The following is a 14,870-nucleotide window of genomic DNA, read 5'->3' on the forward strand; positions in this document are numbered from 1 at the left end:
TTAAAACTATTTGGCCAAGAAAACTGACAATGCACTCTAATCTGTTTATTTTCTTTCCAAGGACTTGCTCTTCCTGGTACAGATAAGAAGCCAGTATCAATACAAGTCAGAAGTGAGAGATGAAAAATACCCATTGGATCTAAGCCATCAGAAAGAGAATGTTTATTTTTCTTAGCCTAAAAGCCTACATAGTGAAATCATGCGTCAGGAACCCACCAGCTTCTGTACAATTGTACTAGATGATGCATGTCTATTGCCTAAGTTAAAATATTTCACAAAAAAATACTTTTAAAATGTCAAAAAAGTTTCCAAGGAGCAACTCCTACCTTTGAAGGTATCCAGATCGGCTGGTTTTGACAGCTGTATCCACCAGACCTTCCCTGCCAGCCATGCAGTGAAAGAAGAATTCCTAAGATACAAGCACAATCTTCATGAAAAAATATAAAACAGCTTCATGTTGCCAAGGAATACATTAAGGTAGAGCATGAATTACTGTTCTCAAGAGCAGCACTTAAAAATAGGGCTGGATAATGCCTATTTGTCTAGATATTTACAAGGACACTCTCCACTTTAGTATCTGAATCTAAATAAGTTATGGTACAAGTAAGGCATGAAAGTTGGAAATAGAAACAGGAGCCTGAGCAGAATACTTACAGCAGGTTTGATGCCTGTGAGAAATCTGCCAGTCACAAATCCCCCTGATCTAGGGGAAAAATCATAAGGCTGGAAACAAGGCAATGATTTACCAGATGCCATCAGAGGGGGCCTTCGACCTTCCAACTCAATCTGACCCAGCAAGCACGAAATCTACATTGGAAAGATACATGCAGAAAAGAAACAGAATGACATGCAAAACCTCTAATGGTAAAAAGCTCGTTTTTCTATCTTACTCTCTTGGTTCATGTAAGTGTAACACCTTTTCCCGCCCCCCCAAAATGTATTTATATATGAAGGAAATAAGCACTTTTAAGAAATAGCAAAGCCCACTTAGGTCATCTTGTCAAGTCTATTCCTTAGCTCAATTTCATCACATTACTACTTATGTCCCCTAGGATCATCCTGAACAATTCACAGAATCACAGAATCATCTAACCATAGAGCTAGAAAAGACCTTGAGAAGTTATCAAGTCCAGCCCCCTGTGCTGAGGCAGGACCAAGTAAACCTAGATCATCCCTGACAGGCGTTTGTCCAAATTGTTCTTCAAAACCTCTAGTGATGGGGATTCCACAACCTCCCTTGGAAGCTGATTCCAGAGCTTAAATACCCTTATAGTTAGAAAGTTTCTCTTACCATCTAACCTACATCTCTCAGATTAAGCCCATTACTTCTTGTCCTAACTTCAGTGGACATGGAGAACAATTGATCACAGTCTTCTTTATAACAGCCTTTCACATATATGAAGACTTATTAAATCCTCCCTCACTCCCCCATCCCCCTGTAGGGATATTAAAGAAGGTACTAAGAGTGATTCCCCAAGTGACAGTGGCCCCCTCCATAATTTGTCCCCCACACTTTAAAAATCCAACAGTTTCACCAAGTACAAAAATCTTTTAGTTCTTCTGTTTCAAACTTTTGTAAGCTACTATCTGTAGAAACCATTGCTTGCATCTGTCCTGTGAAAGATACTCTATTACTATGTAAAACTTACAAACAAGTTAATTGACTTTGTTCTTGAAGTAAACACTATGTTACCACCCATGCTGTGAGCCTTAAGCTGTTAATTTGGAATGTATGTTGATGAATGCTTGATGTACATGAATGGTTAGGGAGGTGCCAGCCTAGAAAGGGAGTATCCATCGGCAGAAGAATGTGTCAAGTGGATCACCAGACAACCCCCGGAGGGTAAACTGGGATCCACCCCAACACCCGGAAGGATGAGAAACACAAACTTTGGACAGTGTGGAGCCACCAGGAATGTGCCATCTGCTGATTGAGTCAGCAACAGCAGGATGAAACAGTTCCCATAGACTAACATAGGAATTAATTCCTATAAGAATGGACTCTAAAGACTGAGGACTTTGAGTCTCTAGTTCTGCTGCCAACCTCCAGGAGTATCAGGTGCATCTGACACAGACTCAGCTCCATCCTCATGACCAAGATACCTGGCCAGTAACTTGGCATGAACAACTTCTAGGCTGGTAACTATAACACCTATTCAGAACTTGAATGAATGAGTGAGTGAGTGAGTGAGTGAGTGTAATAAGTAGTGATAGGAATAAGTAGTTATACAACATTGTTTACTTTTATCTTTTGCTCTATTATTATATTTACAATAAATGTGGCATCTTTGCCTTATCCCTAATAAGATCCTGCTGGTTTTTATTATATTGGTATAACACCACCACCCCACCCAGGACCTATTTTTCCTAATCTTTCCTCATAGGTCAGGGTTTCTAAACCTTCTATCATTTTTGTTGCTCTCTTCTGGACACTCTCCAACTTTCTTAAAGTGCGCTGCCCAGAACTGGACAAGGCACTCTAGCCAAGGCCTCACCAGTGCCAAGTACAGCAAGACAAATACCTCCTGTGTCTGACACGACACTCCTGTTTATACATCCCAGAATATTAGCCTTTTTCACAACTGCATCATGTTGTTGACTCTCATTCGTGATGCATTATAATCTTCAGATCCTTTTCAGCAACACTACCACTTAGCCAGTTATTCCCCATTTCACAGTGTGCATTTGAGTTTTCCTTCCTAAGTTGAGTATTTTGCATTTGTCTTTTATTGAATTTCAGACCAATTCTCCAATTTGTCAGGGTCATTTTGAATTACAATCCTATCATCCAAAGTCGTGGTGTCATCTGCAAATTTTATAAACTTACTCTCCACTCCATTATCCTAGTCATTTAATGAAAATATTGAATAGTACTGGACCCAGAAATGACCCAGTAGGACCCCACTAGATACACCCTTTCGGTGTGACAGCAAACTGCTAACTACTCTGAGTACTTTTTCAACCAGTATCTAGACCTCTTTTCCCTCATTTACTTATGAGAATGTCATGTGAGACTGTGTCAAAAGCCCTACTAAAATCAAGATACATCACATCTACTGTTTCCCTGTCTACTAGGCCAGTACACCTGTTAATGAAGGAAATTAGACTGATTTGGCATCATTTGTTCCTTATAATCCTATTATCCTCTAGGTGCTTATAAACTGATTAATACATTTATTCTAGTATCTTTCCAGGTATCAAAGCTAGGCAGACTGGTCTATAATTCCTCAGGTACTCTTTGTTCCCCTTTTTAAAGATAGGTACTACATTTGCCCTTCGTCAGTCCTATGGGACCTCACTCATCCTCCATGAGATTTTGACGATAATTGCAAACAGTTCCAAATTTGCTTCAGCTAATTTCTTAAGTACCCTAAGATAAATATAATCAGGCTTATATACATCTAATTTACCTAGATATTCTTTAACCTGTCCTTTCCCTCTTTTGGCGTGTGTACCATCCCCCAAGTTGTTAATATTAATTGTGCTGAGCATGTGGTCACAATTAATCTTTTTAGTAAAGGCTACAGCAAAGTAGGCATTCCTCTCTTCTGCTTGGTGTCTATCTTTAAATAGATGTAGAAATTCTATTCTATTCGATTCAATATAGTTCTTATACCGTTCTCATCATAGTATCTGAGCACCTTTCAGTAGTGCATTAAGCAACATGACTCATCTGTCACTGTGGTTCATTCTCTTTGTCATCCTCCTCCCAGAGGGAGAATGGTTGGAGTGGAAAGTTGTGATGGCCTTTAGTTCCTACATAGACAAGCTTTACCTCGATGGTACAAAGTTCCATTGTGAAATGCAACAAAACAATTACAAGTTAGACCTGGGGTTTGTTTTGGTATTCTTCATTATGTCATCACCTACTAAGGAGTTATGTTTTTGCTACAAATCTTGCTGGTCTAAGAACTGATGCAAAAGTGAAATGTGGTCAAACTGAAAATACTCGTTCCTCACCGTCCTATGTGCCAATGAGGTCTTTGACTCATTTAGAATATATTTCCCTAAAAGTTACTCAAGTCAAAATTGTGCCCTCCCAATTCCCAAAGCTAAGAATAAATACCCTACTTGGTACAGAATACACAAACCATTCCTGAAATAGCCTCTTGATAAGTTATATTTGTAGAACAAACCATGAAAACAAACCAGTGAGTCTTATAAAAAGTAATTACTTTAATACCTGCATTGTATTTACAGTGGATCCTTTGGCTCCTGACTGCACCATTAACTGCAAGTTGTTCTCTGGGAAGCTCCTGTGGAGACCAAGGGGCATGCACGCCTAAAAAAAAAAAAGTTTTGAAAGAAAGATACCAAAAAGAGTCAAGTTCACATTTCTAATTAAAATCACAGGAATTTCTGTTGGCAGTAAGAAAAAATGTGAAATCCAAGACAATCAAACAGATGTAATTTATAGTTACAGAAAACAACACTGTTAGTAAGATTTTATGGAAACTCTCGCTTAGAAGTACCAATGCAGCTGGCAACCTTGTTGCTAGGCTCTGATGACAAGCTAAAAATTAAAAGGGCCTTAAAGGTTAAACCAGCTTCTAATTATAAGAGGTCGTCTCCCTCTCAAAAAACAAAATGACTGAGGAACACTAGCAGGGCAGTGTGGAAAGGCCCATATTGTGGACAGATGAATTATTTCAGTTTACAGGATTCTCAGGCACCTTTCAGCAGCATTAAATTAACATAATAAGAAAAATCTCCAAATATAGTATATATGGATGCTTCTTAGTGCCAACCTTGTTAACCTCGTTGCTGTAATTATTTACTTCCTCCTTGAATTTCAGATCAACCATATTAAAATCCCTCTGGTCTTTGTGGAGATGGGCATCCTGCCATTTCCCTTGGATCTCTTCACATGATGCAGTTTCTGGCAAGTTAAATGCAGCTCTAACAGCCTGAAAGTAAAAAAGTCTCTTAGGTGCCAAAGCAGATGCAACTACACAGAGCAAGGGCTTGAAATGAAAAAGTTACAAGGGCTAAAACGCTGCTGCAAGATGTGATTACCCTGGTACCACAATGGGTGGACACTTCAATGATTCGGTGTCTTCTGTGGTCTGCTTGGGGTTTGACCAAAATATCTTCAACTCCTGCAGCATTGAAAGAGAAAAAGATACATTGTATCATGGTCTGAATGCGAGTCCTGACACACCAGGAATTTATGTACTGGACAACTGCTGGCATGTTTGAGTGTAAGGTGGAGGTAAAGAGGAACTTATCATGAACACCAAGCACCATAGCTGCTTGGATCAGACTCATTGCATTTTAATAGCTACAACAAGAAAAAATATTGGAGACTTTTTTTGGGTGGGCAGGTTGGTCTCAGGAACACAATATTATATAAATAAAATCACACACACAAAAGGTATGTTAAAAGAACAGTAAGATTGCAAAGTCAAGCACTAAAAAAAGTTTGGAAATGCCAGAATGAAGGTTGTCTATGCAACATTAATTCAGTACCCTTGTGCGCATGCATTATTAGTGTCTTTAAACTACATGATCGCATGCTGTTCTTTTCACAGGACCCCTGCCTCACTGAGTGAACAAGATGTACGATGCTTACTCTCAAAGAGCAGCTATTCAATATTTTGTTGCCTCCTTGTTCAATGCATGCCTCCCATAGTTAGTATATTGCACACTATTCAAACCCTACTCTGAAGAGAGAATTATTCATTTCTTCAGGGGTTTTCTAGGGCACTCGACATTATACTATCTCGGCACATCACGAACAATAGTGAAATTATTTACACAACACTCAGAGATGAGGCGATATTATTATCTCCATTTTACAGATACAGAGGCACAGAGAAATTAAGGTCAGAAATACCAATACATTTTCTGTGCCTAATTTGCGACAGAGGACCCGCTTTTTTAGGCTACTTAGCATTATATATAGCACTTCTATTACGTTCAAAGCACAGCTCTCACTGACTTCAGTTGCAGTTCTGATCAGCATTTCTGCAAATGAGACCAAGGGTCTCAAGTCAGGAACCCAGAAACCAAGGAGAACAAAATTAGTGACTACCTGTGAAAAGTCTGCTGTAAGTGAATTCCCCAGCACCACACAGAAACTCTGTGGCAGAAGCAGGGTTAGAGTCCAATTCTCCCAGGAAGCATCCAACTGCTTGGCCACGAGACTACCCTTTCCCTTCCTGAAATCCCCCTACACACCTTCTAACTTCTGCAACAAGGATTCTAGAGACAACAGCCTCCTTTGCAATACAACCCCGATTCAGGCTCAGGGCAGGTCCAGCCTGTGCACTGAATTAGACAGGGCTCTTGTGGGGAAAAAAGGGAGTTGATTATGTTATAAAAGACTGTCATAATACATATGGCACAAGAAGGCCAAATTAAGGTTGCACAGGGAATCTTAGTGTAATTTCCAATGATCTGATAAGGAATCTGAAAAAAACAAATTTCATCATGTGGCCTCATATTCACACCTACAACAGCCATCAGCAGGTTTGAAAACATAAGATCCACCACAGATCTCTGCCATTTGATCTAATGGAGTAACTCATTGAAACAGTAAGTTGTTATCCATTATGTGGGCCAGCTGTCTAGAGGAACGAGACATTCTGCGAGTGGGTTTTACAGATACTTGCTAACAGCAGAGGAATGATGAGACTCAGGAATTCTGGTTTCCATGCCAGGCTCTGAAAGCCATAGTACTCTAGCGTGGTGGTTCTCAACTGAGGCTCTGTGGCCAATGTGGGGGGGTCACTCAGGGGATCCACCAAACAGGACTGTCGGAGCCCTGAGCCCCATGATGCAGAAGGTCAGAGCCCCCAAGCCATCCTCTCAGTCCCACTGGGCAGAAGACCCTCCCCCCCGCCCCATGGAGTTGTTATTAGCATGCTGGGGGGCGGAGGGGAGAGCTCCAAAAGAGCAGGGGTTCTGAACCTTTTCTCTAGTGGGAATAGACAGACTCATTGCCCATTTCCCCCAAGCCTGAGATCTTCTGTCCCATCCCTGCCAACCTGTTTCTGCTCTAATCTGGTCTCTTTCCCCTGGCTAGCTCCCTGTCCCAGACCCAGACCCATTCCTCTTGCCTATAAGTCAACCCCAGTCCCACTCCTCAGGCATCTCATCCTAGTCCTAGTTCCCTTTCCCAAAAAGTTCTAGATCACCTTTAGGACTCTCAATATTCTTCTCACCAATTTTAAGTCCCCCCCCTTCCCCGGTCTCTTTGCCCAGCTGGTCCCAGTCTCTATTGCCACACTAATCCCCAGTTTCCCTCCCACAACAAGCATCCTCCAGTCCCAGTCTGCTCCCCCTCTCTCCCTTGGCCTGGCTCTTGAATCAGGCAGCTTCCTCATCCATGCTGCCTGGGTCCAGCAGGAAGTCAGTAAGAGCACAGGAGAGAAAGACTCACCACTCTCAGTTCTGGTGCACAGCTACAGCCTGAAAGCAGCCCAGAGCTGTAACTGCAGGCAAAGCCCTGCCCAGTCCCGAGCTGAAGCATGCCCAGTACGGACAGAATCTTTGGGAAATTTAGAGATTGACTAGAACTTCACAGCTATTGAGCGTGTGCAAACTATGATTTTTCAAAGGCTTATAATACTTGGCCAAACATGGGAGGATTTTCAAAGGGATGGCAAAAGGCACCCTGCTGATGCAAAGGGCACTCCTCTGCCTGATTTCAAGCCCTTGCTCCAAAGCAGGGGATGCTAGAATTTTTCAGAGAAGAGATCCTCAGGGTGTTTATTTTAATATGAGCAAAACAATTATTTTCCCCAACCTCATTCTTGGAAACAGCTGAATTGTTTGGGTTGTCACTTTCCAAAAGAATTCAGCCTGAGGCAGTCACTCAACATGGGAAATTTCAGCCCAAACAGTTAAACTTTGGCAAAAGATATTAACAACTGAAAACAGGATCTTCTGATGGGAAGCTTTGGCCAACCTTCATAATAGGTGGTGTTAACTAACCTTGCCTGTAATAAACGGGGCATTGGAATCCAAGTGGTGCACACTACTGCCATCTACTAAAAGTAATATAATTGATCACACATAGCTACAGCCTACAGAGTATTTAGACCAGGGGTGGGCAAACTACGTTTACGCCAACCCACGACCTGCACCCCGAGGCTTGGCCCCTGACCCTGCACTCCGGCCGGAGCACTGGGTCGGGGGCTGGACCACACAGCTCAGCCCCCTCCAGTGCTCCAGCCAGGGCGCAGGGTCAGGGGTCACATCGCGCAGCTCCTGGAAGCCGTAGCAAGGCTCCACTCCAGCTCCCATGTGTGCCGGGGGGGGTGAGCTGTGATATGTGCCTGGCAGCAGCAGCAGCAGCAGAGCTGCCTCACACAGGGAGCCGGAGAAGGGGGACCAGACAGGAGCCCAGGGAGAGGAGGTAAACCAGCCCACCCAGAGCCTGCACCTTGCTCCCCCTGCCCCACACCTCCCCCCCCCCCCCTGCTCCCTCCTGCTCCCCAAACCTCTCATCTCCAACCCCACCTTAGAGCCCGCACCCCATCAGAACCTGCATCCCTTCCCAGATCCCTGTCCCAAACCCGATCCCCTCCCGCCTTCCCAACCCCTCGGTCCCAGCCCAGAGCACTCTCCTACACTCCACACTCCTCATCCCCAGCCCCACGCCAGAGCCCACACCCCAACCCAAATTTTCTGAGCATTCATGGCCTGACATACAATTTCTATTCCCTGATGTGGCCCTTCAGCCAAAAAGTTTGCCCACCCCTGATTTAGATGTTTATAAAGCTCACAAATATGCATGTTTTATACCAATGAAAGTCCTGTAAAATTCTACTCAGCCATTTGCCCAGATGAGGGAAATGTTTTAATTGTAGTGGGGGTGGGGGTGGGTGTAGATTTTATGCCTGGCTGAGTAATTCACATTGTAATTTTGCAAAGTTGATGCAAAATAAGAGTCATATCTACAGGGAGATTAACAGCCCCAAAGTAAATGCAAGACTTAATTGATAACACCTCTGAATCCTTTAACCTGAACACGTGAGTATGCTTGGTGAGTTTTTTTTTTTTTAAACTTATGTGAAAAAGAAAACTTAAGACTTAATAATGTAATTTTGATCTGAACAAAGATCTGTTAAAAGACATTATGACCATGCACGTGTGAAACAGAGGACTGGAGATAACTCAGTGATGGATGGACTTAAGACTGCATCATTTCGCTATAGTGATTGGAAGGAACTGAAATGCACACTAAATAGAAAGAAAGTCATGCTAGGTGATTCAGATTCAGGAACACAGCAATGTATTGTGAAATGTCATGCACACAACTGTTTCCATTTCTTATGCACAACTGCAGTTTTGTACCTCGGTGCTGCAGTAGTCCAAGGGCTAATTTACATTTCCCATACTCACCCATTGTAAATCCCCTGTACAGCTGCAAATAGGCAGTAAAGAGGCGAGCTAGACATGTAAGCACCTTGCCGCTGGTTTCCCCACCATAGACTTCATAGCAACAGTGGACTAGGCCATAGGCAGAGCTGCCATAGTGAGCTTTGTCCAAGACCCCGCAAAGTAACTCCCCGTCTCTAATGATAACCTGGTGGATAGGATGAGATGATAGATTTAAACAGTTAGGAAAGCAGCCATTTTGATCTTTGTGCAGACAAGATTATTCTTAGTGACTAGTACATAGAATAAACTACAATGGGGAATAAGAACATATAACGTACAAAATGCTTATCGATCAATATCATCTGGTGAACCATAAACACAAACAAGTAAATTAAAATAGTAGAATTACAAACAGATTTTGCACTTCTATAATACATTCCATCCCAAAAGCACTTTACAAAACAAGTTAAGCAGGTACATACTAGTTGCCCCCACCTGCAAAATGGAAGAAGGCAGAGAAGATACTCTAACAAAAGAAAGATGGAGTTTATGTCAGAGCCAGGAACAGAACTCCCAGCTCCTAGTCCCAAGCTCAGACCACCCCATTCTAGCAATTACAAAAACTTTACAATACATCTTTTCCTCTTTATTTTTTTTTTTTAAAGTATAGGAAAAAATCTGAGTTCTTGCCTCTGTGGTCAATTATTTCCACAAACATACCTGGGATTCACACATTGAATCAAGATTAGATCCAGGAATTCTGTTTTGGGGCCCTTTTACCCAGGCTTTTCCACCAATCTTAGCTTTCCCAGACAAATTCAGTGGGATTTGATTTTCAGGGATTACGTTTATTAGCAACGTAGAAACAATCTGAAAAGAAAAATGTAGGACAGGATTAACAAACTGCCAGAAGCCGTCAGTTTTTCCATATCCCCCACCCCACTATGGCAAACTGGGAGAGAGGATAAATACCCACACACATGCAATAGGAAGCCCTGCCACTCAGCCCTGTTCTGGCTGCTCACCTATCCAACAGCAGAAAACTGCCAGAAGTGTTGGAAGTCTGCACTCAGGGAAGAACTACCCTTCGGTTACCCACAGACTGGTGTTCCTTTTTGTTTAAAATTTCCCATATTCAAATGATATAATGTATTATTCTACAGAAGTGAGTTCCAGATGCTCCAGTGCGGTAATACTATTGTAAACTCTGGGGCAGTTACTGTAGAGTGCAGCAATATTTGTTTAAAATATCATATTCAGATTTATACAGGGCATTAAAAAGTGGTTTCTATACTCCTTCGACATATATTAAAATTCAGTCTCATTACCACATAAGGCATATGGGTAATAAGAGACTACTGTGTGACATCTGGCAGCATATCTATGGAAGGTCAGAATGATACAGCATTAATAGCACTAGAGGATTCCCTTATTGTGCCAAGGATCATAGTAACTGGATGTAGAGAACATCACCCTGAAAAAGCGAGAAATACTCCCTAGTAGAGCCTATCAGATATTTCATGACTAAAATCAATATTATAGCAAACACCAAAAACAGATAAGACTTTGCCTGTCAAGATTAAATTTAGGAGATTTAAACTGTGTTCCAATTTAAAATCCCACACACACACACACACCGACCCAGTGAAAAATTCTATTTTCTACAGAAAAATGATAGAATCGTTTTGATACCAGAGATGCATGAATGAGAAAAATCTCAGAGACTGGAAAAAAGAACACCTATAAAAAGCGTCTCAAAAAGACTTTATCTAGATCCCATCCCAGAAAGGAAACTAAATCACTAAGTAGCAGTCGCATCATTTCTCTGCTTCTGTTCTGCATGTGCATCTCCTCCTCCAGCTCAGACACTGTAAATCATGCCACAATTCTAGTTGAAACACTGCCCAGGGTAAGTGAGAAAGTGCAATTCCTATAATATTATTTTAAAGGACACAAAACTGAACAACTCCAGGAAGAATACACATGAAGATTTGCAGCCGACCTACTGGGACCATGCTTCTCAGTCACTATAGCTAGTCCTGGGTTTTAATTATAGCACTTTGCTTAGTTCTGAACAGTCTGTTTTCTTAATAGTCTTAACTTTTCAGCTACCTGTTTTCCTGTCCATAACCGTTGTGGTTTCATAATGGCAGGTGGAAGGATTTTCACTCTTCCCTTTTTGTCTGTCAGTCCTCTATATATCAGCTCCATGTACTGTTCTCTTGTGAAAAAGCAGCCCCGGATCGTCATGCTGGCACCAGAGATCATATGATCCTGGATCAAACCTGCCAGTGGTTTGCCATCCTAAGAGACATATACAAAGAGTAGGTGAGGTAGGAATCACATATTAGTATCAATTAGCTCCATTATGGGTGTTTAAAAGCACAGTAGTCCTGGTGTGAGGAGTTCTTCATGGTGACAGCGCCTCTCCCTCCAGTAAATATCTCCTAAACATTGAGATTTAAGAGAAATAGCTGGCCCCAAACTGATTTAAAAAAAAAAAAAAAAAAAACACAACACCTCCCCCAGCCATTTCTTCAATTCTGTTAGTAATATTGAGACATTCTACCACCCTCATGCCGACCTCTAAGTTCACCTTCCCCCAGTCCTCTTGGGATCAGGGAGAACAGTTGGTCGAGTGAGAAACATGTCATGGAGGATGAGTGGCGAATCAGAACTGGAAGGTATGAATGACATTTCAGGGGCTCAGACACAGGGGACAATACCAGCAATCAGGCACTATAAGAGTTAAAAGTAGGAGGAGGATCAATCCAGATTATTTTAAGCACCCGTCACCACAGTATATAGGTGTTAACCCCCAGGTCTAGATGTCCAGGTTTCCCCACAAAATCCCCCTCACATGCACAGTTTGAGCCTGTGTTTGCAATTTTCATTCTTAAGTCTATGGCCACCAAGATCTAACACAATGGAGTCTAGTTACTAGCCACCTTTGCCACCCCAAGAACGCATTATGAAGCAAAGTTACCATTAAACAACCCAAAGGAGCACTTTGAGGAAGGAAGAGGTTTCTAGAGATATAAACAATTTATTTATGGTCTTTCAATGAAATGGTTTTATTTACCTTAGGAACGAGATACTGTTCATCAGTGCAGGCTAACACGTAGGCTTCTGCCCGGCCTAGCTCGCTCTGAGGAAAATGAGCGTTCATTTCATCACCATCAAAATCAGCATTGTAGGCTTTGCAGTTGGCATAGTGAAGCCTCAGCACCTTTTCCCCAGGCAGGATTCTGGCCCGGTGGGCTTGGATGGACGGTCTGTGAAGGGTGGGCTGACGGTTCAGTAAGAGGACATCTCCATTTTTAAGATGGCGACATACCTATGAGAGAGATTTAATACAGTTCACCTGTTTATAAAGCATTCCAGGCTCTCATCAGAAAGTAAAAATTTTAAACCCACGTGCACACTCTAAAGCAGTTTTTCCTCTATAATTTCCATTCTGTGGACCCCCTTTGGGTATCAGATCCAGTCCACTTACTTCCTCAACCACTCTGTTCCCCACTAGACCACATTCCAAGATTCTACAGAAACCAGAATTAGTTCCTCATGTTATCAAACCAGTTCAGCATTCCAGGTAAGATGCAATCCCTCCTCCCCCTTCACAGTACTGTTTATCGAAGACTTTAGCATAATACTAAAAAGGAAACCTTTAAAATTCTGCCATGTGAGGGGAGAAAAAAATATCATTTACCTGGTTCCCTCTGAATTGGCTCAATAATCAGAGGGAGTATTGTAATTCCAATATCAGACATCCGAGAATAAGACACCATGGTCAAGTGGATGGAGCACAGGACCAGAGGCCAGGGACTCCTGAATTCTAATTTCATTTTTGACACCAGCTTTCCAGGTGATCTTGACCACAACACCTCCCCTCATTATACCACAGTCTCCCTTTCAATAGAACAGGTGCTAGAATACTTAACTTTGCAGTGCTATTGTGATTACTTAAATTGTTTGTACAAGTGATTGAAGCACATAAAACACTTAGAATAAAATACTAAACAAATGCTAAGGCACCCACAGCCTGAGCAGCTGCAGCAAACTTTCCAGGTATCACAAACAAATCTCTTTAAGAGGCTAAGCTTGGCATATTTCTGTGCTGAGTGCTCTCCACAGGCTGGTTAGTGGGTGCATTCAGCACATATTTTAGTGGTGAACTCAATTTTAAATGTTTGCTTTGCAGGTCACTTACAATCTAAAAACAAAAACAATAGGAAATTATAAAGCTCCCTTTAAGTAACGTGATAGCAGACTCTAACAGTCCTTAGGGAGCGGGAATCTATGATCACTGGAATTCCCCAGCCCTCGGAGATGATTCAATGACCAGAATAACCAAAAAGTTTCCAAGAAGATACTTCAATTCTGACTCAGTGGATCGATGTAAATATTTGGCAACTGCTCTAACTACCACCTTATGTCACAGGCCCTTTAAGCGCACTGGGCTGTTTCCTTTCTGCCCTTCTCTGTAGAATGTTAGACTGAATGGGCCAACAGCCAATGATGTTATATCATTTCAGGTTGATAAAAGTGCGGATATTGCTGTAATGGAAAATGAACTCATTATTGTCCTCCCCTGGAGCACACCCTGGAAATGCCTCAAATGTTCACAACTGTTGCCAAACTGCAAATGATTGAGCACTGCCCTTTCAAGCCCAAAACAAGCAGCTTTCCTGCTTCTGTTCACTGAATAAATACCACAGCAAAGACTTTTTATGGGGCTTATGTAGGATTTGTTTTGGATGCGAGAAGAAGTTCACATCAAGGTTAGCCCTCACCTCCCTCCAAAAATGTACGCAACAGCAGAGAAAGTTTATTTATTGACTTGGAGGGAGATGTGATGGGGGTGGAGTTGTCTGCCAATCTTCCCAGTGGTTCACTATTTAAAGAAATTTCTAGAGGTATTTTAGTTCAGTCAGAAGTGACCATATTCTATATGATCTATAGTATTTATACGGCCCCCTTTACGGTCACATCCGAGCATCTCACAGTCTTGAACACATTTTTCCTAGCAACATCCCTATGAGGTAGGGCAGTTCTAGTCTCCCCCTTTTACAGGAAGGGAAATCTTAAATACAGAGACACTATGTCTAAGGCTATGATTAGTCATAGGTATTTTTAGTAAAAGTCATGGACAGGTCAGGGGCAATAAACAAAAAGTCAGGGCCAGTGACCTGTCCATGACTTTTACTAAAAATATCCCTAACTAAATCTTAGGTGCTGGGGGAGAGGGGGCGCTCCAGCGGATGTGCTGCTCTGGGAAGGGGGGCGGCCCAGGGACCCACTGCCGCTCCTCTGTGTGGCAGGCGGCCTGGGGACCTGCCACCGCTCCTCCAGAAGGGGTGTGGCCTAGGGACCCACTGCTGCTGCTGCAAGGGGGTGGGAAGAGGAGGCGTGTGCAGGGCAGTCTGAGGCGCTGCTGCTGCTGCTCTTGGGATCGCTGCTCTGGGACAGAGCCTGGGACCAGCTGCCTGGGAACACCGGAGCAGCAGCTGGCGTGGCTGGCCCTGGTGCCACCCCAGCTG

General features: G+C 42.6%; 1 protein-coding gene across 1 annotated transcript in view; it reads right to left on the reverse strand.

Moving 5' to 3' along the window:
• POLR1A (RNA polymerase I subunit A) overlaps positions 1 to 14,870 on the reverse strand; it is a 58,575-nt gene that overhangs the window by 23,143 nt on the left and 20,562 nt on the right. The window contains exons 13-21 of the mRNA XM_039540235.1: positions 12,413 to 12,667; positions 11,443 to 11,634; positions 10,051 to 10,200; positions 9,352 to 9,535; positions 5,017 to 5,099; positions 4,749 to 4,907; positions 4,184 to 4,282; positions 655 to 807; positions 327 to 409 (exon numbers count right to left, since the gene is read on the reverse strand). Of these exons, the coding sequence (XP_039396169.1) occupies positions 327 to 409; positions 655 to 807; positions 4,184 to 4,282; positions 4,749 to 4,907; positions 5,017 to 5,099; positions 9,352 to 9,535; positions 10,051 to 10,200; positions 11,443 to 11,634; positions 12,413 to 12,667 (1,358 nt within the window). The remainder of the gene's footprint in view (positions 1 to 326; positions 410 to 654; positions 808 to 4,183; positions 4,283 to 4,748; positions 4,908 to 5,016; positions 5,100 to 9,351; positions 9,536 to 10,050; positions 10,201 to 11,442; positions 11,635 to 12,412; positions 12,668 to 14,870) is intronic.

The sequence above is a fragment of the Mauremys reevesii genome, linkage group 5 (assembly GCF_016161935.1).
Source record: "Mauremys reevesii isolate NIE-2019 linkage group 5, ASM1616193v1, whole genome shotgun sequence".
Classification (NCBI taxonomy): Eukaryota; Metazoa; Chordata; order Testudines; family Geoemydidae; genus Mauremys; species Mauremys reevesii.